The sequence below is a fragment of the Misgurnus anguillicaudatus genome, chromosome 5 (assembly GCF_027580225.2).
Source record: "Misgurnus anguillicaudatus chromosome 5, ASM2758022v2, whole genome shotgun sequence".
NCBI lineage: Eukaryota > Metazoa > Chordata > Actinopteri > Cypriniformes > Cobitidae > Misgurnus > Misgurnus anguillicaudatus.
Window position 1 is genome coordinate 29,180,663 of NC_073341.2, and position 27,493 is coordinate 29,208,155.

General features: G+C 38.2%; 2 protein-coding genes across 5 annotated transcripts; both read left to right on the plus strand.

Annotated features, from left to right (window-relative positions):
- The first annotated feature begins 1,627 nt into the window (after window positions 1-1,627).
- On the plus strand, window positions 1,628-7,302 carry acer1 (alkaline ceramidase 1). The gene is made up of 7 exons (XM_055169255.2): window positions 1,628-1,823; window positions 3,007-3,128; window positions 3,522-3,636; window positions 4,198-4,336; window positions 4,833-4,970; window positions 5,859-5,996; window positions 6,108-7,302. The coding sequence occupies exons 1-7, from the start codon at window positions 1,676-1,678 to the stop codon at window positions 6,283-6,285; spliced, it is 978 nt and encodes a 325-aa protein (XP_055025230.2). The 5' UTR covers window positions 1,628-1,675; the 3' UTR covers window positions 6,286-7,302.
- A 1,113-nt stretch (window positions 7,303-8,415) lies between these two features.
- On the plus strand, window positions 8,416-27,242 carry mllt1a (MLLT1 super elongation complex subunit a). 4 transcript variants are annotated; one of them, XM_055168455.2, is made up of 12 exons: window positions 8,416-8,575; window positions 12,341-12,521; window positions 15,827-15,909; window positions 16,578-16,721; window positions 17,856-17,981; window positions 18,901-19,521; window positions 19,736-19,826; window positions 20,844-20,955; window positions 22,936-23,044; window positions 23,489-23,566; window positions 24,727-24,798; window positions 25,072-27,242. In XM_055168455.2, the coding sequence occupies exons 1-12, from the start codon at window positions 8,564-8,566 to the stop codon at window positions 25,198-25,200; spliced, it is 1,758 nt and encodes a 585-aa protein (XP_055024430.2). In that variant the 5' UTR covers window positions 8,416-8,563; the 3' UTR covers window positions 25,201-27,242. The 4 variants fall into 4 exon arrangements, with proteins under 4 accessions (XP_055024430.2, XP_055024431.2, XP_073724042.1 ...); XM_055168456.2 differs by having other exon boundaries at window positions 23,489-23,557; XM_073867941.1 differs by having other exon boundaries at window positions 22,936-23,035; window positions 23,486-23,566.
- The last annotated feature ends 251 nt before the right edge of the window (window positions 27,243-27,493 follow it).

The window sequence follows — 27,493 nt, forward strand, 5'->3', positions numbered from 1 at the left end:
TATTTTCGGTCCTGTGACGCGCCAGCGCGACCTCACGTAATTGCGTAATGACGTGGAAAGGTCACGTGTTACATATATATGAAACGTACATTTGCGGACTATTTTAAACAATAAACTGACACAAAGACATTAATTAGTATCATTCCACATACAACAAGGTCGGAACGGTCCTCTTTCTCCACACTTGTAAATGGGGCGTAGTGCATATTTTTTATTTTTCTTGTCAAAAATGACAATCGTTTCGCTAGATAAGACCCTTATGCCTCGTTTGAGATCGTTTAGAGTCCTTTGAAACTTAATTGAAACTGCATTTTAAACTGCATTAAAACTGTTACGTGTTGGGGTCCATTAAAGTCCATTAAAATGAGAAAAATCCTGAAATGTTTTCCTAAAAAACATAATTTCGTCTCGACTGAACAAAGAAAAACATCAACATTTTGGATGACATGGTGGTGAGTAAATTATCTGGATTTTTTTTAAGAAAATGGACCCGCAGTACACTGCTTTTCTGATACCGTTTGAAGACCAGTTTTACCTAAAAACATATTTTGTAGTCTTTCCTTGTAGTCTTGCCCCTCACCTTATTTCTATGAGATGATTTGCAGATGAATAGAAGGTATTTGCCCTGAAACAAAGAGGTGTTTTGACAGACAGGTGAAGATGGAGAAACGTTGTTTCTGTGGCAGCAAAGGTAGGTGGAACTCCCACTGTGGGAGGACTGGTTGAACAGGTGAGTTCAAGCTTAACAGGTACACAAAGATTTACTATAACAAGAAAAGGAAAGAGAGTCAGATCTTCATTAACTCCAGCAGGTTGACAAATTTGAAAACTAACAAAATTAGGAACTGCCTGCATGTGATTTTAATGGTTTTGAGGGCCCTTATTTCATCGTATTACGCCTCATTATGTCATTTAGATTTGGATCATCTTAGCTGTATGTTTTTTTAAGCTGATCTTTGTTACAGTTTTTATGGAGTTTTGTGGTTTAACAGGCATTTTGAAAGAATGTACAGCCCTTACCATGCTGACCAGCTTACCGTATCAAAACATTTACTGGTTATTGTTTTTATGGCATCTCAACAATTTAAGAAACATTCAGATACACTCTGTGCGTGTTTTTTGGCACGTTTACCTCTTCAATTTCATTGAATTAAATTGTGCAGGATTTTGCACAATAAATAACCTCCAAAGCAGTTTTACAAATAATGCTTCACCAGCACCAAAGTAGCTAATCCCAGAAACCAAAACGTAACCAGTACTATACTGCAGAGAGCATTATGGTTTCCATTAAAACGAATACAACTAGGTATACCATTAAACCCATTAGAATTTCTGTGATGGTTTATTGTTTTTTTCAGCAATGGAGACCACTTTTCCTTTTAACTGAATAGCTATAATTGAACAATGAATGAACAAACAAACGAATGGATGAATGGAGTGAAAAATAAAGGACGAACTGCATGAATGAACTGAAAGAAAAAAATACAATTGTAAATATTATCAAGTTAATGACTATTTTATACTCGACAGGTGAGGTTTAAATGTGCTTCACTCCGACTTGTCAAACTTGCGCTGCAGCTTGTACCAGAGGCGGCGCGCGTGCCAGCCGTTCTCATGTAAATCGGCGCGTTTCTGGTCTGTCAGCATTGCGCTTTGACAGCGTATACAATGAAGAATGCGACCGATCGCTCGGTTTCACCTCAACTCTTCAGGTGATGTCACAGACCGGGACCCGAGTAACAGGATCGGGGACATTTCTCTCCCCTACTTAAACTACCTGACACTTGACATGGAGCGCGCGGCGGTGGATGCATTTTTAACAGGTAAGCGATACTATTGCGTTTTATCTAAAAATGTAATCGTTTGACATTATCGATTTGAGGGAGTTTATAACAGATTCATGATAATCGGTTATTGTTGTGTTTCAATATTTCTTGAATGTTTTTGCTTCGTCTGCGCTCCTTATCAATTCATTTAGGCTATCCGTTGGATTTACTTTCCCTATAAGTTACTTTCAAGAGGCTAACCTGAGATCCTAAAGAACAGATCCAATAAAAATGTTGCTGTATGAGCTGGACTTATCCGTATTAGTTTAGCTATTATTACTTATGGGTGCGACTACTGGCTTTTTCACCTGTACAAGTGTTTTAGATTTATAAAACCACGTGACCGCAAGCAGATCTACGTTATAACATTGCCATAAAATGTGATTTTTATTTCATGCATTGCGTATAAACAATAAAGTAATTGCCTGGTGGCTAGTTTAATGTTTAAAAACCAATCCAGCGTCTCAACTCGCATACTTTCTTAAATAGTATTCAAAATGATGTCCCAAAATGTAGTGTGTTAAAATTAGTATTCTTAAAGTACCCGGATGTCCTTCAATTTCCAGTGAAAATTCGAACTTATTGTGAGAAGGAGGTGTTTGGTGACATCACAATGATTTGATGAATGAATCAAGTGATACTTTACTGAATTAAAATATTACAATATATAGTAAATATTACATAAGAAAAATGAATGAAGAAAAGTTTATTTTGTATTTGTATACGTGATAACGCTCACAATGTGCGTCTAGGCAACAATGATCACTTCAGTTTTGTGTTAGTATGTTGGTGCTTGCTTGCTTTCTTGCTGCGCACTAAAGTGTATATACTCTTCCATAAAAAAATACAGTAGTACATACTTTTAGGGCAAAGTAGGCGAGTTTGGATGAACTTGGAAAATGTTCCTGGTGTTTAATATGACAACATTCAAGCTGTACGGTTAACAATATGTTGCACTTACATGTAAAACCTGCTCAGGCAGGAGAAAGAGTGCAAAATGTCACCTGACAGTTAACTCAGGTTAATATAGACACCTTCTGTTAAAGCAGGTCTGCCTTTGTGTAATATCTCCACTGGTGTTTTGTCCTTTAAAAATGCAAAACAAAAAATTTAGTTAGTTAGTCATTAAAATTTAAAAATGTTATTGTGATGTATTAACAGTATTGTCTCTGTCTTTCAGGGATCCCCATATTCCCATCATTAGATAAAATGGCAAGCGTGTTTTCTTATGAGAGCTCTGAGGTGGACTGGTGTGAAGATAACTATAAACACTCAGAGATTGTTGTGGAGTATTTCAACACGGTACGCTTGTAACAGACCAGACACAAACCCTCTTATCAAACCTGTTTGTCTGTTTAATCTCTGTGAATGTCTATAACCGTTAACACTCCTTTATATCACGAGGAATCCGGCACATTGTTAGCTACACAAATTACCTTAGTCTCCATACAGTAATGCGTCAAGCTCCATGGTTTTATCCACTAACTGCACCCACACCATTGATACATTTCTGGGTGACTCAAGCACAATCGTGTGTCTATACTATGTGTATAAAAAGACAATCTGATTAGGCACATTCAGGTTATGGCCCTACCTCGATAGCACACACACAACTAAAGAGAAATTTAAAAAAGAAAAATGTTTGATTTAGTGTCTCACCTAATCGCTAACAGACCCTCTCCTCTTCTTCCTCAGATGAGCAGTTTTATTTTTTTTGTGATATCCCCCATAATGTTGTATCTGCTGCACCCTTATGCCAAAGAGAGGAACCTAGCAGTACATCTGGTCTGGATCATGATGGTATTTGTAGGCAAGTGTCACCATGTTATCACGACAGTTAAAGGCCAAAGGTGAGAATTCTGTCGTCGTCTACTTACTCTCATGTTGTTACAAACCTGTATAAATTTCATTGTTCTGATCAACGCAAATAAGGATATTTTGGGAAATGTTTGTAACCAAACCCCATTTACTTCCATAGTATTCTTTTTTCCTACTATGGAAGTGAATGGGGACCACGAATGGTTTGGTTGCAAACAATTCTCAAAATATCTTCCTTTGTGTTTATATTTATTTGTACAGGTTTGTAACAAGGTGGGGGTGAGTGGATGATGACAGAATTTTCATTTTTGGGTGAACTATCCCTTTAAATGTACAAGGTGTTATAATATTAGTGATCCACCAGGGGTCAGTATTGCTCAGTAGATCATTCATGCTGGTGAAACTGAAACGCAGAACTGTTTATGCAGAAATAAAGCAGTTGTGTGTGGTTATGCCAAAATGAGTCAGTTGGTGTGTTTATTTGTACAACAAAATTTGTACAATCAAAAATCATATATAATCATTAAATAAGCATTTTAATATCCCTTCTCAGGTATCTTCTCCATGTATTTTCACATGACTCTGAGTTTCATGGGCCAGATGCTTGATGAGCTGTCAATTGTCTGGGTTTTGGCTATCGGCTACTCCCTGTGGTTCCCACGCAGACACTTCCCTTATTTTGTTAAGGACAGGTAAGAACTCAACTCACATTCTGCCTTTTAATTTGACTGCACCATGTGGACTATTTCGGTATAATTGCATGAATTGGCTTTTTTAATTTATTGTCACACATCTGCAATTCTGTAAAAATAGAAAGAAGCAATTAAAGGATCCATTTACACTAGTAACCTAGTTTTATTGACCTCAATGTGGGAGATGTCTTCTCATTGGTTTCTAACCAGCTGTTGAGTAATATTTAAATAGGCGTGAGAAATTATGAGATGGTTTGCTGAGATCTTTCAAACTAAGTTATTGGTCTATCATCATGTGGGTTTAGATTAAGGATGTCTAAAATACATAAAGAAACTATCCATAAGTCAACTGTGCTATGCTTACCAACCAGACTGTGACCTGTAAGTTTTGCTTGTGGTTTGGAATACATTTCTATCTATAATTTATATGACTAAATGGTGAAAAGTGGGTTTGGTGGCGATCTGCATTTTGAATTTTCTTTGTCTTGTTCCTCAGGAGATGCTTCACTAAGATGGTTTCGGTCCTTACGGTTGTAACATCTCTGTCCTCTTTTGTCAAACCAACAGCCAATGCCTATGCTCTCAACTTTTTCGGAGTACATATTCTCTACTCACTGCTGATAGAGTTAAAGAGGTAAAATATATGCATCATATTATACACATTGCAGTAAAACACATAAATGCTCTTTTAAAGGGACATTCCACTTTTTGGGAAAATATGCTCATTTTCCAGCTCCCCTTGAGTTAAACACCCGATTTCCACCTTCCTGGAATCCACCCAGCCGATCTCCGGGTCCGGCGCCAGCACTTTTAGCATAGCCTAGCACAAATTCAATCCATTTAATCTGATTAGACCATTAGCATCACGCTCAAAAATGACCAAAGTTGAGTTTCAATATTTTTCCTATTTACTTTGCGATATTAGGCACTGCCCGAAACTAGTCCCCTGCTATTAAAAGTAACCAAGGGGACTATTTTCGGGCAGTGCGCAATATCACTACGCCTGCTGCAGCCATGCCACAGCAGCAAAGTCACTGATTATTACGCCAGTTTGAGAGTATAGTCCTAGTCATATCTGCCTAGAAAATCGCAGCTTTTAATTGTCTGTCTGTCTTAGTATACGATGTAACTACAGAAATTTTAAATAGGAAAAATATTGAAACTCATTTTTTTGCGCGATGCTAATGGTCTAATCAGATTCAATAGATTGTGCTAAGCTATGCTAAAAGTGCTAGCGAAGTGCCAGAACCGAAGATCAGCTGAATGGGTTCCAAAACGGTAAAAATCAAATGTTTAACTCTAGGGGAGCTGGAAAATTAGCATATTTAAAAAGTGGAATTTCCCTTTAAACTGTGAATTCATATATAAGCATTATAAAAAGTACCTACCATATTTTCTATATAGCAGAGTTCTGTAGTTAAATAAAGACTGAAAGGCTCATTATACTGGTTTTGATGTTTACCTCATTTGCCATTATGCTTGTCTTTCACTTAACTTCATTATTAATCTTTTTCTCAAAGAGTTGCACAGATCAAAGAGTGTTGCGATTGTCCTGGGCAACTATTGGCCTGTGGGTGCTGGCCATTTCCTGCTGGATTAGCGATCGCTTTGGCTGTAGCTTCTGGCAGAAACTGGACTTCTGTTATCTGCATGGGATCTGGTAAGTGCGGCTGATTGTGCCATAATGTCTCCATATGAAACTGGGTTACACATACAGTATATGCCACGGTGCACGGACTGTCATGCTAATCTTCTTCACTTTTCTGCTCAGGCACATTTTGATTGTGTTAGCCACTGCTTATGCTAGCACTTTAATCGCTTACTTGGATGCTACCCTGGAGATCCCCTACTCGCTACCCCACGTGCAGTATTGGCCACGGGATAACTGGCCCATCGGGCTGCCTTACGTTGTCCTCAAAGGCACCACAAAGCTCAAAAAAAGATGTTAGCAGACAGTACAAAATGGAAAGATGCATCATATTTATGAAGCTGATTGGTGTTATGCTGATCTAGGTCCAGCTTTTACCTTAGAATAAATTATGTAGGCAGAACAAAGGTGATCCTGGATCAGAGAGACACTACCCCTATGAATGTTGAAGTGAAACTGGAAGTAATTGTTATATGAGACAAATGTTTTTGTATCTTATATATTTTTGCCATTTCGGAAACTTCAACCAATTTCCTCACAGAACCTGACAGTTGTATGTGTGTGTGCTTGTGTATGCGTGTGTGTAACGTTTTTATGCTTTTTTAAACTGCCAGTGAGCTGTATTATCATTTTTACAAACATTTTTCTGTTGTTGTATTAAAAGGAATATTTGCACAGTTGTGACAAGATTGAATGTTTTTACATTTTATTTTTTATATGAATCAAGGGCTTTAACTTTGAAGATGATTACATTAAATAAAGTGTAATAACTAGGCTACTTGATTTATGTCTAAAACTTGACTCTTGTAGTGTAGAGGTGCTAATGTAAACTATGTTAGATTAAGACAGTGGTTCTCAATGCAACCCAAGCATGCAAAGTCTAGGGTGCATCCCTTTGCGCCCCAAAGGAAATTCATGACATAAAACAATCGCAAACTTAGACAATGTAGTGAGATTTAATTACGCAGAATGTATGATAAATTAATGTATTTCATAAAATAACATTAAACTGCCCCCCTGGCCCCCGGTTTGAGAACCACTGGATTAAGAGTATTTAAGAAGTCGTCACTATGTATGACGAATATTACACATAGATGTCAATTCTTTCAGAGCAATGGTGCAAATGTTTGCTTACAAATGAAATAATTGGGAATGTGTGTGTGTGGTATTGGAATTGTTAAGTCTTGTTTTTATACAGTGTGTACTATTTAAATACAACTTTATACTATATCTGTAACCTCCACCTCATTGTATGAAACTGTGTATATTTTATGATGTACTGATACACATTGTTTTATATAAATTATGATTCTTACAACGTGCAGTTGAAATGAGATTATTTAAAGGTTTTAAAGCTTGTCATCATTAAAGATTTTAAATAAGCACACTAAACTGCTCCACGAGATTCAACATAGCACCAAGGGACTAAACTCATTAATGATGCAGCTGGTCGCATGCTTTATTTAGTAAACAAAATGAGGTCAAGTGGAGGTTAAGGATTTTAGGCTGTTGGCTTTTATTTAGCGCCATCTTGTGTTCATCTTTGAATTGCAGCGTATGCAGCTGAGGTAGTTCATGGACAGTCTTACCATATCTTCTGCTCTTTTTTTATATATATATTTATAAGTTAAAGTTTTTTTCACAGATATTTAAACGTTTTTAAAGTGGTTGTCCCATAAGATGTCCTACACTCTTCTGCTAACAGTAATAGAGTTGTTTAAACCACAATTAAATTATAGTTTAGTACCACCACTGTGAACAATTAAATAAGTTACAGATTCACTACTTTTGTCAGTTTAAGTTCATTTGACTGAAATGTTCTCATGATTTTAAAAATAGTGTAATCTGAAAATAAACGTTTAGTTGTGCTAAACGGACATATAATTGTGCCAATAGATTTCTTTAGAAAACAATTTTTTAAACATGTTTTTGAAAAGCATGAGTTGGGCTGGATATTGAAATAAAAGCAACAAGAATAGATGGGAATTCCTTCAATACTGTTTAAAAGCATCTTTGACCCTAAGGTGGTTAATAAAACGCCAAAATAAAAAAAAATTAATTTCCAATTTGTAATTTTGTGTTTAATAATATTTAACCTTAAATGGCAAGTGTAATCCCTGCCCATTAATTATTTACTGTAATCTCCCTAATGTAACACAGAGGACAGAGGTATGTGATCCACAACCATCCAATCAAAACTCAGCTTATGCTTTGTTGTTTTGAAAAATATAACTGAAAGCATCCGTTAAAAAAATTAATAGCACACCATGTAACGCTTCAAGACTGCAACAACAAAAACATCCCATCGGTTCTTGCTAATCTCTAATTATTACCTACCAGTACAGGCAGCCGGTGGGAAGTCCCGCCCACCGGGCTTCGCGATTGGCTCAGAGGTGTAGAGCGTATCTTCAGCGGCGCCTGATTGGACGCGAGCGCTTTCTGTTTTGGGTGCATGCCAGAGGTCCGGAGAGGGGAGGGGAACCGTCTAGTTTCCGGTTTTGGGCTGGAATTGACACACAATGAGGAGTCGGGAACGGCCGCTCGAAATCCTGCTGTAAATAAACGGGACCCGGCGAACTATGGAGAATCAGGTAGAGTGTTTAACGCTTTTGTTGTCGCGTGGAGTGAAGTCAACTTTTGTACGCGCGCGCGTAGGGAAATCCACCATTGCAACTGAACGTAGACACTCGGGGCTCGTGAAAGCAGCGGATCGGACCCGTGTAACCCCCTCCCTCCTCACTCCACTCAGCTATTTGACTCGAGCAGGCCACGCATATTAAAGCTACATCGGTATGTGGGTACATCAGTGATTCGGACGCGTTAGGCAGCTTTTGCATTGCTCAAGTCCTGCATGCACGATCACAAACACAAAGAGAGTGTGGGCTTTTTGTCCCGTACTTCACTGGCCCGTGCATGCATTTTTATGCATTGCTGCTGTGACAGAGCAGCATGCACAGTAAAGGGTGAGGGCATTGCACAGGTCTCGTGCGATAGTGGGAGTTCCCGGTGTGCTTCTGGAAAGGGGAATCTGTCTTCATCCAGGCAAATGAATTGCCCTTTTATGCATTATGATTTATGAGATGCTCAAACGAGGAGTGCAGTAGCAGTGATCATATGCTGTGGATGAATAGGCTTGCATTAACACACTGGCTTTTACTGCAGGTTAGTGTCTGATTTGCAAGAGCTTCATTTGTTTTCCTGCTACTTACACATTCTAGCAGATTCACTTATTATTAATGTTATATGTTACACAGATTCCTTACAAAAACATGTGTAAATCACATTTCTTAGCTACAAACACCAAATATGAATAAATATTGCATTTTGACAGAAAGTATATTTTACATGGTCAATTTTTGTTTTTGCTTCCTGTTATGTGTAGTTGTGAAAGTTAACTCACCCTGTCTTTAAAATACAAGCTAAAGTCTCATAAGCTATTATTATATTAAGAGCATCAAAGTTTGATTTCACATCGATTTAAGTCTTATATCACGCTTACATTTTCAAAGAATGTTCTCTTTATATTATGTATATTATATTATATTATTAATATTAATGTGCTCAGCATTTGCATTATAACTCCAGTTTTATTGTTTACTCATTGCATGGGCCTGCTTCAGACCTGATAGTCAAATATTTAAGCATGACGACAAAATCATCATTTGTTTATTAATCTAATTCGTGACCTACATTATTAACCTGGTGATTTGAATGCAGGTCGTAAACTTGTGTTTTGTACACTCCACTTACCAAATAAAGTAATTTTACGCAATATCTTTCTGAAATATCACAGTTGCAGCCTACACCGACTTAATTAATTTCTTATTCCCGAGCCTGTTCGAGCACAACAACATTGCGGCTCCTCCGAGACTTCTTTTATTGCTCCCTCGGTGGCTTACACATGTGATGCTTGACTGATAATCTGTATCATAGCACTGATCCAGGCCACTACAAACTGTCTCTGTTTTGGTTTTATTCAAGCAATGCAGGTGAGTCTGTCTGCGGATTTGTGCACCCTGATGACGGTAGAGACCAAGTAGTCTTCTGTTTAATCTTCTTCTTTTCAAAAAGGTCTTTTTGGCCCCCATTCAGGTGGATTAGTGTAGTCATGTGTTGGCTCTTATTATGTGTGCCTTCTTTCTGTCCGGTATCATCTTTGTATTTGTGCGGTCATGTTCCACTCGGGCAGGAAGAGGTTTTCTGCGGTAGTGTTTGTAATTGTTACCTCGAGGCGAGCTGCTGTGACAAAATAACAAATAGCGAGGCCTGGAAATAGAACAGAGTAAAGCTGTATCGTCCTTGCCGTTGAAGGAAGCCAGCCTTTTGTCTGTATGTGACATGGCTGGGGCTTGTGGCTAAATGATGGCGCGAGATTGCCTGGCAGCATTTAGGGGCATAACACATTTTGGCTTTGGAGAAGTGCGAGTGTCGGCCATCAGAGAGTTAAATGGCATGGACAAACAGGCATCTCTTTATCTCACCTACACTTACCTTGCTTACTTATCTTGGTGTTTTTTTTCTGGTGGTTTTTAAATCTCGGCTAGCTCAGAGTAAAAAGGGGCATCTGAGTCAACAGCAGCTGAGCATCTCTGGGCACCTGGACCTACTCTGGCCCATCTCCACCCTGTGGGCAGTGTTCATTTTTCCTGGCTGCGTTTCAAGGAATTCCCCTGATGGCTTTTTCTGCCATTTGGCAGAACCGGCCAACGATACAGATGATTAGTTTAAGCATGTGTATTAAATAAATGTGTAATAAATAGGGTATGAAAGCTATTCTTCTGTCTTAAGTTACTTCCTTACATCAATAACAGTTTTTGGCCTGTAAATGATTCTTTCAATACTTTGAAATGTTTACAAAAAATTACAATACTTTGAAATGTCGTGGTTCCCTCCTTTACAATGCACAGTAGTCTATTTATGCATTTGACAAACACTTTTATCCAAAGTGACTTGCGGTGCATTTAAGGTAGACATTTGTATCACTATTTGTGTTCATTGCTGTTCGAACCAATGACCTTTGCGCTGCTAATTTTAATTGAGCTACAGGAACACTTCGATATACACTCACCAAAAGGATTATTAGGAACACCATACTAATACTGTGTTTGACCCCCTATCGCCTTCAGAACTGCCTTTATTCTACGTGGCATTGATTCAACAAGGTGCTGTAAGCATTCTTTAGAAATGTTGGCCCATATTGATAAGATAGCATCTTGCAGTTGATGGAGATTTATGGGATCCACAACCAGGGGACGAAGCTCCGTTTGGGGGCCATTTTAGTACAGTGAAGTTGAACTCATTGTCATGTTCAAGAAACCAATTTGAAATGATTCGAGCTTTGTGACATGGTGCATTATCCTGCTTGAAGTAGCCATCAGAGGATGGTGGTCATAAAGGGATGGACATGGTCAGAAACAATGCTCAGGTAGCCCGTGGCATTTAAACGATGCTCAATTGGCACTAAGGGGCCTAAAGTGTGGCAAGAAAACATCCCCCACAACATTACACCACAATCAACAGCCTGCACAATGGTAACAGGGCATGATGGATCCATGTTCTCATTCTGTTTACGCCAAATTCTGACTCTACCATCTGAATGTCACAACAGAAATCGAGACTCATCAGACCAGGCAACATTTTTACAGTCATCAACTGTCCAAATTTGCAAATTGTAGCCTCTTTTTCCTATTTGTAGTGGAGATGAGTGTTACCCGGTGGGATCTTCTGCTGTTGTAGTCCATCCGCCTCAAGGTTGTGCGTGTTGTGGCTTCACAAATGCTTTGCTGCATACCTCGGTTGTAACGAGTGGTTATTTCAGTCAAAGTTGCTCTTCTATCAGCTTAAATCAGTCGGCCCATTCTCCTCTGACCTCTACCATCAACAAGGCACTTTTTGCCCACAGGACTGCCACATACTGGATGTTTTTTCCTTTTCACACCATTCTTTGTAAACCCTAGAAATGGTTGAAAATCCGTGCGTGAAAATCCCAGTAACTGAGCAGACTGTGAAATACTCAGACCCGCCGTCTGGCACCAACAACCATGCCACGCTTATAATAGCTTAAATCACCTTTTTTTCCCATTCTGACATTCAGTTTGAAGTTCAGGAAATTGTCTTGACCAGGACCACACACCTAAATGCATTGAAGCAACTGCCATGTGATTGGTTGATTAGATAATTGCATTAATGAGAAATTGAGCAGGTGTTTCTAATAATCCTTTAGGTCAGTGTATACATGTCCTGTGACAAAAGAGATTTGTAGCGGTCTGTTTCTTAGCTTCAGTTTTTACTTTAACTGACGTTAACCTGGTTAAATAGTTTCATTAAGGCGTTTATGTCTGTTTCTATGTTTCCAGTGTACGGTTCAGGTAAAGCTCGAGTTGGGTCACAGGGCCCAGCTGAGGAAGAAGGTGACGTCCGAAGGCTTTACTCACGACTGGATGGTGTTTGTTCGAGGACCTGAGAACAGCGACATTCAGCACTTTGTGGATAAAGTTGTCTTCCGGCTGCACGAGAGCTTTCCTAAACCCAAGAGGGGTAAATGTTTACAACTTTGCATGCTTAATATCCAAAAACATCATGGGGTGGTTTTCCAAACAGGGATTAGTTTAAACCAGGACTAGGCCTAAATTTAATTAGGAAATAGAACTAGTTTTAACAAACATGCCTTACTAAAAACATTACGTGTGTGCATTTTGAGGCAAAACAAAGGATACTGATGTATGCCATTGCAAGTTGTTATCAGTTAGGACAGCTCTTAAATTTATTTTAGTCTAGGACTAGTTTAATCCCTATTCGGGAAACCGCCCCCATGTGAGGACATCACTTTGACATTACACATAATGAATATCAGCATGGTTCTTATTCTTAAATTTGGAGCGAACATAAACAGGTGTCACGTGTCCTAAGAGAGCTAGTCTAGTCTTGCATCAAAGTTGGCCTTATTATTTACTATTTACTTACATAATATTTATAAATAAGGGAGAACCGAGGCGAAAGTAACGCGGGACAAAAGTAACACAGCGATTTTCTCCGAGCCCTGGCCCCTGATAACATGTACATCCCAAACTATGACAGCATAGTTTAGCACGCAACCATTGACAGACCTGACAAATATTGTGTTATTCACTCACCGTTTTTTGCATGTAGATATTAAAGGAATAGTCTACTCATTTTCAATATTAAAATATGTTATTACCTTAACTAAGAATTGTTGATACATCCCTCTATCATCTGTGTGCGTGCACGTAAGCGCTGGAGCGCGCTGTGACGCTTCGATAGCATTTAGCTTAGCCCCATTCATTCAATGATACCATTTAGAGATAAAGTTAGAAGTGACCAAACACATCAACGTTTTTCCTATTTAAGACGAGTAGTTATACGAGCAAGTTTGGTGGTACAAAATAAAACGTAGCGCTTTCTAAGCGGATTTAAAAGAGGAACTATATTTTATGGCGTAATAGCACTTTTGGGAGTACTTCGTCTCGCCTGAAAAGTCCGCTCCCCTTCTCACTCTCATAATGGGAGAGGGAGGGTGTTACTGCGCCGAGTCGAAGTACTCCCAAAAGTGCTATTACGCCATAAAATATAGTTCCTCTTTTAAATCCGCTTAGAAAAGCGCTACGTTTTATTTTGTACCACCAAACTGGCTCGTATAACTACTCGTCTTAAATAGGAAAAACGTTGATGTGTTTGGTCACTTCTAACTTTATCTCTATATGGTACCATTGAATGAATGGGGCTAAGCTAAATGCTATCGAAGCGTCGCAGCGCGCTCCAGCACTTACGTTTAGGCACACAGATGATAGAGGGATGTATCAACAATTCTCAGTCAAGGTAATAACATATTTTAAAATTGAAAATGAGTAGACTATTCCTTAAAAGAAAGCTGTTTTCAACCATGATAAGTAAATTCCTAAAGCGGTCATTTTTTTCTTGTAACGCGATGTGTTTCTCATTTCATGTGTTACAATACTGATCAACCTACAGGTTATTTAGTGCTGTAACACATCCTGAAGTTTGACTTCTCAAGAGTTTTTCAAAATAAAAGTAAGTCGTGTTTAAATGTCATGAGTTTGTGTCGGGACGAAAGTAACACTTTTGTCTCGCTGCTAATACTATTGTATATGTTGAAGATTGATTTTATTCTAATTTTATTTCATTTCATTTGTATAGTGTTCAAACTGTTGAAAAAAATGTTTTATTCTCAACAATTCAAGTTTGTACTGTCGGTTGATTTTGAAACGTTTGATAAAAAATTATTTCATTATTTTTTGCAAAGATAAATGACAAATATGTTTGCAGTTACATATTAACAAGGTCATAGTCATGTATATTTAGTAAAAAACAAGTGTATCACAAAAATCTATCTTGTTCTGTTGTGTTACTTTTGACTCACATGTGTTTTACTTTTGTCCCTGCTTACAGGGTCAAAAGTAACAATCCGCTACTCATGTTCAAAGTGAAATTATACTGAAGTCGTTTTTCATTTGTTCAAAATTCCACCTGTTATATTATTAACCACACCACACTTGTAAGTTACCGACCATAGCAAAATATATCTATGTGTCAAACATTATCTTTTAAAATGAAGTTTTACAAAAAAGTTTTACTTTCATCCCTGCTCTCCCCTACTTGCAGGATAATTTATAGTCATCTGGTCAAAATAATGCCCGACAGGATGATAAGAACCTTATTACCGCACTTTACGGACTATAAGCCGCATCATTCAAAAATGCGTCATTAAGACGAAATAACATAATATATATGTCACAGTGGACTATACTTCGCGTTTATTATTTCACAAAATCCAAGTCGAAGAACAGACATTTAATCTGGAAAGGCAAGTTATTCAACTAAACAATAGCAGACAGAACAGCAGGCTGAATAGATATCTGTACGTTAAAGTAATATTATCAGTTATTTAAACGATAAACCATAGCGTACTAGAACTTACCTGGAAGGTTAAATAGGCTAAATTAACCGAACAAACCAACTAGCATAAAGTTCGCAGACTCGTCATTTCGCATCACTGAAACTATTGAATTATATAAATACAGGAGCAGCATATTGTGGACTCTCATGGCTGTAGACGGTAATGATGTCTCTTGCCTCATAAATGTAAAAATGAATTCATACTGACTTATAAGGCGCACCTGATTATAAGACGCAGCACCAGCCAAGTTATGAAAAAAACGTGGCATATAGGCCGAAAAATACGGTATGCTGTTGTTTACCAAGTAAATAAATAAATGTACATAAAATATTGATTTGAGTTCAAATTGTTTATGTAAGAAGAAACCATAGAAGGATATGAGAGAAAATTGGTTGTCACATACCAAAGAGAGATTTAATGCCGTTTTAACAGAATTTTGGATCTTTTGTTGAAAATAAATGTCTCTTTAAAGCCATTTTACAACAAATATCCAGCTACATGCTGTATTAAATATTATCACAAGGCTGAAATTATTAGATTAAATTCTTAGTTTCCCAACCATATTTCGTGCTGTTTTCTAACCTGTGTAGCAACTCTAGACATTTATTAAGCAGGAAGTTCAAAGGTTTTCCCATATATGGGCCAGGAACAAAAATGGTCATAACCGCAATAAAGACTAAAATCATTACTGCTCTTTTTTCCCTCTGTGTCTGTTTTATGACTATGATAAATATCTGATAATAATATTCTCCCCAGTTGTAAAGCTGCAAAGAGATTAAGTGCCAATTGATGAATGCAGGTTTTTGATGGCAGATGTTCAGTATGAAATGAGATGCATTTGTTTTATGAGCCATTTGTATTTATGTGCAGTAATTGTCAATGCAATAATTCATCTTTTGGATGTCAGTGTGTAAGGAGCCCCCATATAAGGTTGAGGAGTCAGGTTATGCCGGCTTTCTGATGCCCATAGAGGTCTACTTCAAAAACAAGGTGAGATTCTGAAATCTTTTCCTGTGATTGTCTTGTATTCTCTTGTTTGTTGTCTATTGTTCAGTGTGTGTTTCTGGTTTTCCACTTCATCGTCCGCTTGGAGCTCTCTCTCTCTGACTCATTCCAGTCTTTTTTTTGTCTCGTCTTTTGTGAAAATCGCCACACCGAGATTGTGTGGGCACCGTATTGTACCTAACTGGAATGAATTGCCCTTATGAACTCGATGCTGGTTGGTTTATTACGAAACAATTGCAGTCTCATTTTCTAGACCTCCCACGGCTACACAAGCTTGTGATATGTAACCGTATCAGTCATATCTTGTTTTTAAAACATCCCAAACCTTAAATTAATCCTGTTTTGCTGAGCTGCTTTCAACAAACCCATATTTCTTTTGCTGAGGGAAGTGATGAAAGGAGAGAGAGAGAGGTAGAGGAGGAGCGGGAATGTTCATTTGTTAGTGTAATCTTCCTAAATCTGCGCTCAGAAGCTTTGCCTTTGAATCTTGAATGAATCTCTGCATGCAGTTCTTTATCTAGTCTGGACTGTGTAATGTAATCCTGAGCCGGTCTCAGCTTTTGTTGGCTTTCTTTAATGGCTTGATTATTTGCCTCTGAGTTTGCTGATACGAGCAGGATAAATGTTAACACTGACTATTGTCATTTATACAGGAGGAGCCGAAGAAGGTGTGCTTTAATTACGACCTCTTCCTTAACCTGGAGGGCAACCCACCTGTCAATCACCTGCGCTGTGAAAAACTCACCTTTAATAATCCCACCCGTGATTTCCGTCGCAAGCTTGTAAAGGCGGGAGGGGTGAGTGATGCAGTTTATTTTCCTCCTGATATATGCATGACAGTTGTTGTCGCACTGTTGGGTAGTTGACATGAAATGCTTTATTGCCACGTCCTGTTGAGACATTCTGTTTTCTAATAAAGCTGCTTTTAAAAGCATTTTCCTAACTCGTTTATCATAATAATAATAAAAACAGCGTTTATAAGTCTATTTTTATTTAGAGACTACATGCGTAATTTGTCACACCGCAGGATTACATTAAATTAACTAGTGATGACAAAAACGTTATTTAAAAAACTGAAAACTGGATGGGACCTAATACACGCACTTGCGCATTCACAGTGAAATGTCCAATGACACACAGGGTTCACAGGTTGAAATCCTTTAAAGTTTCTGAATCTGGGGAAACAAATTCAAGTACCTGGGAAGTTTTTGAAAATATACATACATAGATACAGATCATTGAAAGTGTTTGAATCTATTTTATGCAAGAAGTTTTCTGGAAAAAAATCTATATTATTCCCTGGGTAGTGTAGGATAATATCATAAAAATTCTATACTTTTTAAGCACACGTGCTAAACTGTTCGCTTTAAATGCTTATATCTTCTATATTCAAATGTTTATTCATACCAAAATGCTTTTTTGCATAGTTGTGTTTGACACATGAAAACGTCTCGGGTTACGTATGTAACTGTTGTTACTCGAGAAGGGAACGAGACGCTGCGTCTCCCTTGCCATACTTCCTGCGTCCCTGTAATGCCGTCTTCGGCAATATTTCAGATAGCGATATACTTCCTGGATCCCACGTCACCCTGTCTTTGTCGTTAAGCCTCACCATTGGCTGAATTTGATATACACATTCAGACGCACTTACCACTGGAGGCATCCCCAAAGTGTCAGCGCAGTGACGCAGCGCGAGTTCCCTCGAAAGGGAACTGTGTAACAATTTATCTTAAAAGGTAACACAATGTAACCTTGCTCTCACTTGAAATGTGTCCCCACATTTAGTCCTTGCATTTGAGGGTATTGGACCTGGAAAGTCCTTGAAAGGTCCTTGAATTTGAAGTTAACTAAGGTGTGGGAACCCTATTATGTGTCTGCTGCTACATTGTTGCTATTTGTTATGCTCTAATCTCTTATTTTGTATATATCAGATCATGGTGGTCCCAGAGGGGGGAGAGGTGGTCCCAAGACCCAGTCCTGATTACCCCATTCTTCCAACTATCCCTCTATCTGCCTTCTCTGACCCAAAAAAGAGCAAAACTTCACAGGGATCAAAGGTGATGACTGTAATGTATTAGAAATGATTTTCTTCAATATTTGTGATTTCCAACATGTTTTATCTTGTGAAGCCATCATCAAAATGGTAGAATTTAAAAAACTCTTTAATGTGTTGTGAGGCTATTGTCTTCTCAAATACTTTATTATATATTAAGGCTACAAGATATACTTAATTTATTGAAATATCACAGATGTGCATTTTGCAATGGTTTGCAATAACTGAATTATTTTAATACTTCAAAAATGAATAGTGAAAGTTTTAAATTGATGTGAATATCACCGAGACTGGTAAGAATGAGAGAGCAATGCTTTTTTCTCAATAAGCATGTTAAGCATATACGTTTGATGGTTACATAATTTTCCGTTTTTAAACATTATATATTGCACTATTATATATTGTGCAGCTCTGTTACATATGAATAGCAGATAGCCATCAAGGTAATACGAGTTCACAGCCTTCGCTATTCTTTCTTTTGTTTACATGCAAGCATCAGATTACATCGTTTTAAGTGGGAATTATGAGTCGATTATGTAGTATGTGTCATATCGCTCCTGAACGACCTTCACTTTATTTATCCTATCTGAGTGCTGTTGGCTTTGTCTGGGTCGCTCTGTAGCATTTTTCATTAGCTTGGTAAAGAGAATTAGTCGCCCACTGCTAATTTGCTGTGATCATCCAAAGCTGGACGTCTTCCAACATCCCCATTATCATTAACACACTGATCTGAGAACTCAGACTCATTTACAAAGCAGATGACCTTTGTGTGAAGGTCGATGTTGGGTGAAATTAAACTTGTTTTAATGGCTTCTTGTGATTTATTTTATTAAAATAGGTGTTAAGTGCTGATTTATGCTGTGTTATTTGAGTTTTTTGGTCAACTATGATTGAAAATGTTGAATGCCGTGTCTTTCCTGTAGGAGCCTAGTAAAGAGGGTAGCAAAGTGTCAAAATCACACAAAATGGCAAAGGAGCATCGAGAACGGCCGAGAAAAGACTCTGAGAGCAAAGCAACGTCCAAGGGTGACGCTGAGCGGGAAGGCGGCAGCAAAAGTAGCCGTGACCCTTCCTCCTCCTCGTCCAAGAAGCCGGATATCAAAGTGAAAGATGAGAACAAAGTTGTGCCCAAAGCTGCTTTCAAGGAGCCCAAGCTCACGTTGAAGGAATCCAAAATGGAAGGCATGTCTCCAAAAGGAGGGGGGGCGGGGTCAGCGGGTGGCGGAGGGGGAGGCGGGCCGGCTGATGGAAAAATCCCAAGCAAACGACCTTCCAACGCAGAGTCACCCAAACCTAGCGTCAAGAAGCCAAAGAAGGGGGGCTCCGAGGGGTCAAAAGGCTCCGGGGGCGGAGGGTTCACAGGCACCTCCCCCCGGACAGCGTTGTCCTCCACGACGACTTCTGGCTACGGGGATAAGAAGGCTTCTAAAGAGAAGGGCCGCTGGGCCAAGAACAAGTCAGACACCCAAGAGGTCAAAGAGTCCAAGAAACCTCCAGAATCCGACGACACCAACTCTGAAGATGAGGCTTCATCCAAATCTGAGGTTAGACCTGAATTTGTTTGCTGGTTTTGTACCACAGCATTTTAATTTTGCTAAATACTTTGTTATTTTTACTTATAAGGAACCGTTATAAGTCTAAAGCAACACCAAAAATCTCAATGATTTGGTTCAGTATTTTGAAGAAATACTATAAGCAATAGTTGAAACATATGTTAATGACAACAAAATAATTTTTGTCTCTGTTTCTTTCCCACAGCACTCGGCACCTTCTAGTCCGTCTGACTCCAGCTCCAGCTCAGAGTCCAGCTCAGATTCAGACTTTGCTCCACAGCAGAAACAAGGCCAGGGTAAGATCTGATCTTTCACCACAAGGAGTGTCTTGATAAGGTCTCGGATCCATAAATAGATTTCCAAACTACACTTTTACACGTTCACAGTCTGCTTAAACCAGTTACCCTGGAAAGATGAAGACCAGGGAAACCCAAAAAACTTAATCTTTATCATTTTGCATGTCATTTATTTGATGTTAAGGTTCATCATGTGGATATAATTTTGCATGGACATAATTTTGTTTGATTATGGGGACACTCCTCTTTTTTTGAAAATATGCTAATTTTCCAGCTCCCCTTGAGTTAAACTTTTAATTTTTACCTTTTTGGAATCCATTCAGCTGATCTCCGGGTCTGGCGGTACCACTTTTAGCATAGCTTAGCATAATCCATTAGATCTGATTAGACCATTAGCATTGAGCAAAAAACAAAACAAAGTGTTTCCATATTTTTCCTATTTAAAACTTGACTCTTCTGTAGTTACATCGTGTACTAAGACGGAAAATTAAAAGTTGCGATTTTCTAAACAGATATGGCTAGGAACTATACTCTCATTCTGGCGTAATAATCAAGGGCTTTGCTGTAGTAACATGGCTGCAGGAGGCGCAATGATATTAGTCAGCAGCCGAAAATAGTCCCCTTAGTAACTTACAATGGCAGGGGACTATTTTCGGGCAGTGTGTAATATCATTGCGCCTCCTGCAGCCATGTTACTTTTTAGCGTGATGCTAATAGTCTAATCAGATTCAATGGATTATGCTAAGCTATGCTAAAAGTGGTACCGCCACACCCGGAGATCAGCTGAATGGATTCCAAAAGGTATAAATTAAGTGTTTAACTCAAGGGGAGCTGGAAAATGAGTATATTTTCAAAAAAAAGGGTAGTGTCCCTTTAAAGTGCAAAAACTTGACAGCTACAGGATGTCTTTTCTGTAACACCAATTTCTAAAAATGAAGACTTTAAAATAGGTTATTATGAAATGAGCTTATATGACAGTAGATAATTTGGGCGCTCACTATTGACTTTGGTCTGTAGGTCCCCTGCGCTCAATGGTGGCGGATCTCCAGTCAGAAGAGTCTGATGATGATGATAGCAGCTCAGACGAAGAGACGCCAGTCAAAAATAACCTGCCCAATCGGGACTCCAGGTCATTCAGATCTCTCTTTCTTGCCTGTGTTTGTTTAAGTGGGTCTTTAAGGTTCTTCAGGTCTCTATATAATCAATGTTAGAGGAGGCAGGGAATGGGTTTGTTTGCTCAGAGCAAACACTTGACTTTATACGCTGCTCTCTATTCTTTGTCTCATTCAAGAGTCGCTGAGCTGACATAAAATACTTGCTGTTTTTACAGTTGGAAATGTTAGATAAATAGTAGAACTTGACATTTCTTTTTATCTTTTATACAATGCATTTACTTGGATAAGGGGCTGCAAAACTGAATGCTACTTGTTTAATGTAGTGTAAAAAGCATTTCTAAAACTATCCAAATCACTCGGTTAAAAGGTTATACAAATAATGAACCGTTTTTGTATCCCATAAGAAATCAAAATCACAGATGAGAGATCTCTTTAATATCTCAGTCATTTTTTTCCTTGACATCAGTGGGATTAAATGAAGAGCAAGTTGAAACTTTCTGTGTCTCAGTTAGACTAAAAAAATCTTCCAAATGTGACCCTGGACCACAAAACCAGTCATAAGGGTCAAATTGAGACTTAAACATCATCTGAAAGCTGATATATCCTTAATATCCTAATGATTTTTGGTATAATTTGAAGAGTTTGGTTCCAAAACGCAATAAATCCATTTGGACTAATTTGGGTAAAAATGCGTTTTCTATACCAAGAAAGTGACAAGATGAAAACCACTGTTTTCCACTATAATCCATAATTTGATTTCCAAAGATTTATTATAAAAACTAATTATTTTTTCCGCATAATGCAATAAATCCCAAGTTTTTTTCAAAATGCTATAAATCTATTGAATCAATATATAAATGTGCATTCACCTTTGCCATGTTATATTCATTTAGTTGACTGGTGGTATCCACTGATTTAAAAATAAACATTAATGGCATTAATGAAAACACTTACTTTGTCATATTAAGAACACTGTCATGTCGTTGCTGAACTTTTTTGACAGCGATCAGCTATAAAATGTTTTGGTCCTGCTCGATTTTTGTTGACTTTGAGTAAAATAATGGAAAGTTTTTCATAAGATCCCCTGGGGACAATGTGTTAGCATGACAGAAGCTTGATGCTGTCGGGAGAACAAGCAACAGCCAGCTTTTTTCCGTCTCCCGAGTGCCTCTCGCGTAAATTATACGCTTTCTTCCCCACCACAGGTTTATCAATGCCAACAAAAGTATTATTTTGTTTTTGTTTGTTGATCACGAAGTACAAAGTTGAAGAGGAAAACTAGGATTTTGTGTGTATTCAACGTGCCACCAATGTTGTTTACAATGCGTGGAATGGGGCGCTTTGATTGGTTAAGCAGATTTATTGCATTTTGCAGAGAAGGAGGACTGGCGTTTATTGCGGTTTAGAAAAAGTAGAAAAGATGACAGAATAACAGATATCGGATTTTGCGTAAAAAAAAGAATTGACTTTTTAATACTGACCTGATACAATGCTGATTTTGGCGGTAACTCTTAAAAAAAGGCGTTTATTGCGTTTTGGAACCAAACTCTTCATTTATTTGGTATAATTTTGATCCATATAATGTATTTTTGGCTATTACAAATATACTCGTTCAATTTATGAATTTTTTCATTATCCAAATTCAGATTATTTGACCAATACAGTCTCCACAGCTCCATATTATACTTAATGCATTTAATGCATACTCTTAAAATTTTTTTGTCTAATTTCTGTCTATTTGTATTTCTCCTAAGCAGTATTAAGAGAAACACCTGAGACTAAATTAATACATAAATAAAACACAATTGAGAACTTCATAAAATCTCCTGAGCTCTGAATGAGCAACATCTGAGAAATAAAATGTTTCTCTGTGATAACATGAACTTTAGTTTTGATTGTCAACATAATATTTGTTTGTCAAAATAGTTAAATTAATAATAAATTAAATGTATACAGGAACTTTAGGCTTAAGATTTCCTCTCTCTTTTCCTCAGGCTGAGTCTAGACAGCGAGAGTGACTGCAGTGACGGGCCGCAGCGTCCCAGTCGAGATCCGCCTCCTCAGCCACAAAAACACACCTCCAACAACAACAACAACAACAAGGTTACTAACTACTCAAAACTAAATAGCAACGTTTCTTCTTTATCCTTGACAATCATCCAAGTGGTGTCTTTATTCATCACAAATTGTTTAGCTGGCAGCAAATGGTTGGATTTTCCTCTTCGAAACATGATTGTGGCATTACTGCCTGTTGAGAAATTATTCATGTTGAAGGATGATGGATCATTGGCATTAGTTTTTGGATTAATCTGCATCCACTGTAAAACAAGGCGGTGGCACACGGCCTTTGTTCGAATGCTTGTGGAATGCTGTATAACTGGGAGCTGCCAGTCAGATTGCCGCGATTAAAAGTGACGCTTGGATTTCACAATGCAACAGGCTCATGCAGTAAATCATTTTCTTGGTTACTCATTCTGTAAAACTGTCCCTTAGTCCATCTGTATGGTTTTTTTTTTGGTTTTTTTTCTCTATCTGTCAATCATAAAGGTGTCGGGAAGAAAGAGTCCGGACCACTGTTTGCGTCAGGAAAAGGTTCTGAAAAAGGGATACGACAAGGTAGGAAGGGTAAATGAAACTTTTATTTTACACCTCTCACTTCCATCTTCTTATTCACACAAAGACCCTATACTATATCATCATATATCATTATGAAGAGCTTTCGTGGTGCATTCTGGGATTGCTTATCCACCAAGAATGCATGCAATGCTGCTGTTTAAATTGGAAGGAGCTATCATATGGCGTTTTTCCATTGCATAGTACCCCACGGTTTGGTTTGGTTTGGTTTAGTTTGGGTCGGGTCAGTTTACTTTTGGGAGCTTTTCCATTGGGTGCAGTACGTAGTACCCGATACTTTTTTTCGTACCACCTCGGTTGGGGTTCCACGCGACCCGAGCTGATACCAAACGTGACGCCAAATTTTTTTGCACATATAAGATTAAGGTCTGAACTTACTATAACCATTTTTTTAGAGGATTTAAACAATATTTACTATAAAATTTTTTAGATTATCATTATCAAAAATTATCATTACCGCAACATGATATTACATTAAATATATGCATTCACAAACTCATGTTTCGTAATAAGAACTAAAAAGTTGTCTAGGTACTATGACAAACAAAATTGTAACTTTTATCTGGAGGGAAAAAATAAGAACTGCTCACCTTGAGTGTCACAGTTAATTATGTCCCTTCCAACATTTTTTTTTTTTGTTGTTGAAAATGTTAGTTCCTTGAGGGCTTAAACAATGATTGAAAATTGTTGTGGAGGATGAGAAAAATTTTCTTGGACAAATTTATATTCCTTATTATTTTCTCTACATTTACCAATGATCACCAAATACCACATATTTCTTTACTGTAAATGTTTATAGTATAACATGCACTGAAGCTTTTTTATTTTTTAGATTTTTTAATTATAAATATTTCCATGTCAAAGAACCTAAATCCAGTCATGGACACGTTGCGGTAATGAAAATATTCCCCTTAAAGGTGGAAAAAAAAAAAAAAACTTTGTTTGTATGATGTCATTTGAAATCATGTGCAAAATAGTACATGAAGATATGTTTGTAACTGTATGCTTCTTATTTTGATACTCTTACTTTGCATTTACTTTTTTATCAAAATGTTTCATGACACCTCATAAGTCTAATTTGCGAGAATCACCCATCTGTGTCTGTTAAGCTGTGATATAAACACATCTTTCTGTCTGATGTTTTGTTTCAGGCGTACACTGAAGAGCTTGTAGATCTTCACCGCAGACTGATGGCATTAAGGGAGCGTAATGTTTTGCAACAGGTATGTACATCTACTGATGGGCATTTTGAGTGCCTTTTGAATGTTCAATGTACATCTGAGTAAGGGTGTGTGTGACTTACCTGCACAATACATCGCAATACGTATTATGGGCTTGAACCCATGACCTTGCTCCATGCTCCACCATTTGAGATACCAGATTTCAATTGGTGCCTGACCTTCAGTGCATTCAGTGTTTGTGTGTGAGCATGTATGTTCAATGATTTTTCCCAAAACCGTGCAGCTTTAACAAATACCATTGTCCTGTCCCTTCAGATCGTGAACCTCATTGAGGAGACGGGACACTTTAATGTCACCAACACAACTTTTGACTTTGACCTTTTCTCATTGGACGAGTCGACTGTCCGTAAACTACAGAGCTACTTGGAGGCTACCGCCACATGACAGGAGGTCCATCACGGTTCGGGGTGGGGGGTGCTAAAAGAGAAAAGATATGAACAGGAAATGGGAAACAAAGCATGACATCACAGATTACTAAAGAAGAGGAACGCAGGAAGAGTGAAAGGTGCAGATGCACGGGAACGGCTATGTGACGTCTTCAGCTGCTAGCTGACACTACAGGCTTCCCAGGAGCAAGCATCTCATTGGTTTTTCTGTCTTTGGAACTCTCCACTCCTTTCCTCCGGTCTCTTCTTCATTATTTTCATCTCAATATCCTGAAAGTTGTCTGCTTGAACTGGGGAAACGTCTCTGTAGCCATACGCACTGAGGGCCACAACCTTTTATATTTTATTTTTCTACCAATGTTTTTCAAGGTATTTTTGAGTGTGGCCGGAAAAAGAAAGCCCCGCACGCCGTGAATGTATCGCTTTTGATCCTCTAGGGCTAGTCTTAGTGCCTTTATCATCTCATTCGTGCTCTTAGGAATTGCAGCAGTGTTATCTTTCACATCATTCTGTATGTGCGGGACGCCGGATATTTTTCCAGAATATTTTGATTTGAATGCCAATGTGTATCAATCTTCATTTACGTGTTTGCCAAACGGGCCTTAGAACTAAATGTTGTGCTTTGCTAGTGCAGCTTGTGAAAGTATTTGGAAATCTGTGTTGACTCATGTGTTTTCTGTTTATACATGGACCTAAAAGAGACAGAACGAAAGCAAAAGATGGGCGTGAGGAGCTCGCTCTGTGATGTCGGTAATAGGAAATGGCCCCTGAAACGGCAGTCTGTAAATTCACTGTGCTTCTGATACAAACTCTCACTTTCTCTCAGACTTTGACTATCATCTGGACTCCGCTCGATTTCGTCTCGATGCCCTCGTGCGTTCATTCTTATGCTAATAGCTTTAAAGGGCTCGGTGGCCTGAGCTATAGACCGTATGCCCTTAACTTCACCCTGTGTGAGTCTGGGAGTACTGCGTGAGTGTGTAGCGTTTGTTTCTGAAACCCAGCAAACAAACTTTTCGACCTTACACAAATCGGCTTTCGATTAAGAGCTGTGTGTTTTTGTGAAAGGGGATGAATTGTGTCTCGTGTGTGAACTTTTAACTCCCAACTCCTAGTTCATGAACTTTAACCTTTGACCGCATACTGGTTCGGGTGTCGGCATGTCATAAAGGGGCAGGGCAAGAGGCAAAAGGGGGGTGGAGTTAAGTGAACTTGAGTGGCAGCTCTGAAGAAATGCCCCACTGAGCACACCCTGTTCTTTTTTATTTGAGGGGTAAATTTATTTTTATTTATGTACCTCTGCACTTTTGGCTTTGTTGACTCAAGTACTTAAGTAATTGTCTAAACTGTATTTTTTAAGAATTTTATACAATATATACATGCAATATGATATTAATTTTTTCGTTTTTGTTCAATTTTGTGCCAGTTTTTTTAAGGAAATGTTAGTTTTAGTTTCTCTGTATCAGCACATCATCGTAGACTGTAAGAAATGACAGTATGAACTTGAAGCTGTTACTTCAGGGTGTGTTATGTGCAGTACACAAGACCTTATTACCATTCACTACAAGGGGAAAAATGCAGGTTGCAAAAGAACAAACATATGCCAGTTTTGGAGTCTTCGGGAATGAGCATTGTTTTTTTGTATTTAACACAGAACAGCAAACGAACACTAATGGGATGGAGATAACATTTCAACAATATAACAGAAATATATGTATAATACAAAGTGGGAGTCTCATCTACAAGAGCAAATACTGCATCATTTTCTGATCCTCAGCTTGCAGGTGCAGAGAACTGTTTTTTTTTTGTCAGTCAGTGGTGTTTTTATTTGTGTTTGCTGTATTTATCCGTGGGTTTGGGGAGCTCTGGGATTTTACATGTGATCTGAACAGAAGCGTGACCTTTAGTACGATGTGTTAAACTTGGCATACAGTGCCACCATGTGGTCATTCGATGCAAGTTGTAATAAGGGCAAAAGATGTTACTTTTTATGTTTTTATTGCAAAATCATATTATGAATAAAGTCATTTGAGTACTGTTCTGCTGGCTTTCAGTGTCTTTTGCTTGTTTTAACATGATATGCTCAATTGTTGGCATGCATTTCAGTGGATGTACCAACGTCTAAAATACGTTAGATACCACTTAGATACAATGGGGGGGTTTCCCGGACAGGGAAATTAACTAGTTTTAACAAACACGCCTTACTAAAAACATTACTTGTGTGCATTTTGAGGCAAAACAAAAGGCACTGACGTATTTTAAGATATGTCAGTGCAAGTTGTTTTCAGTTT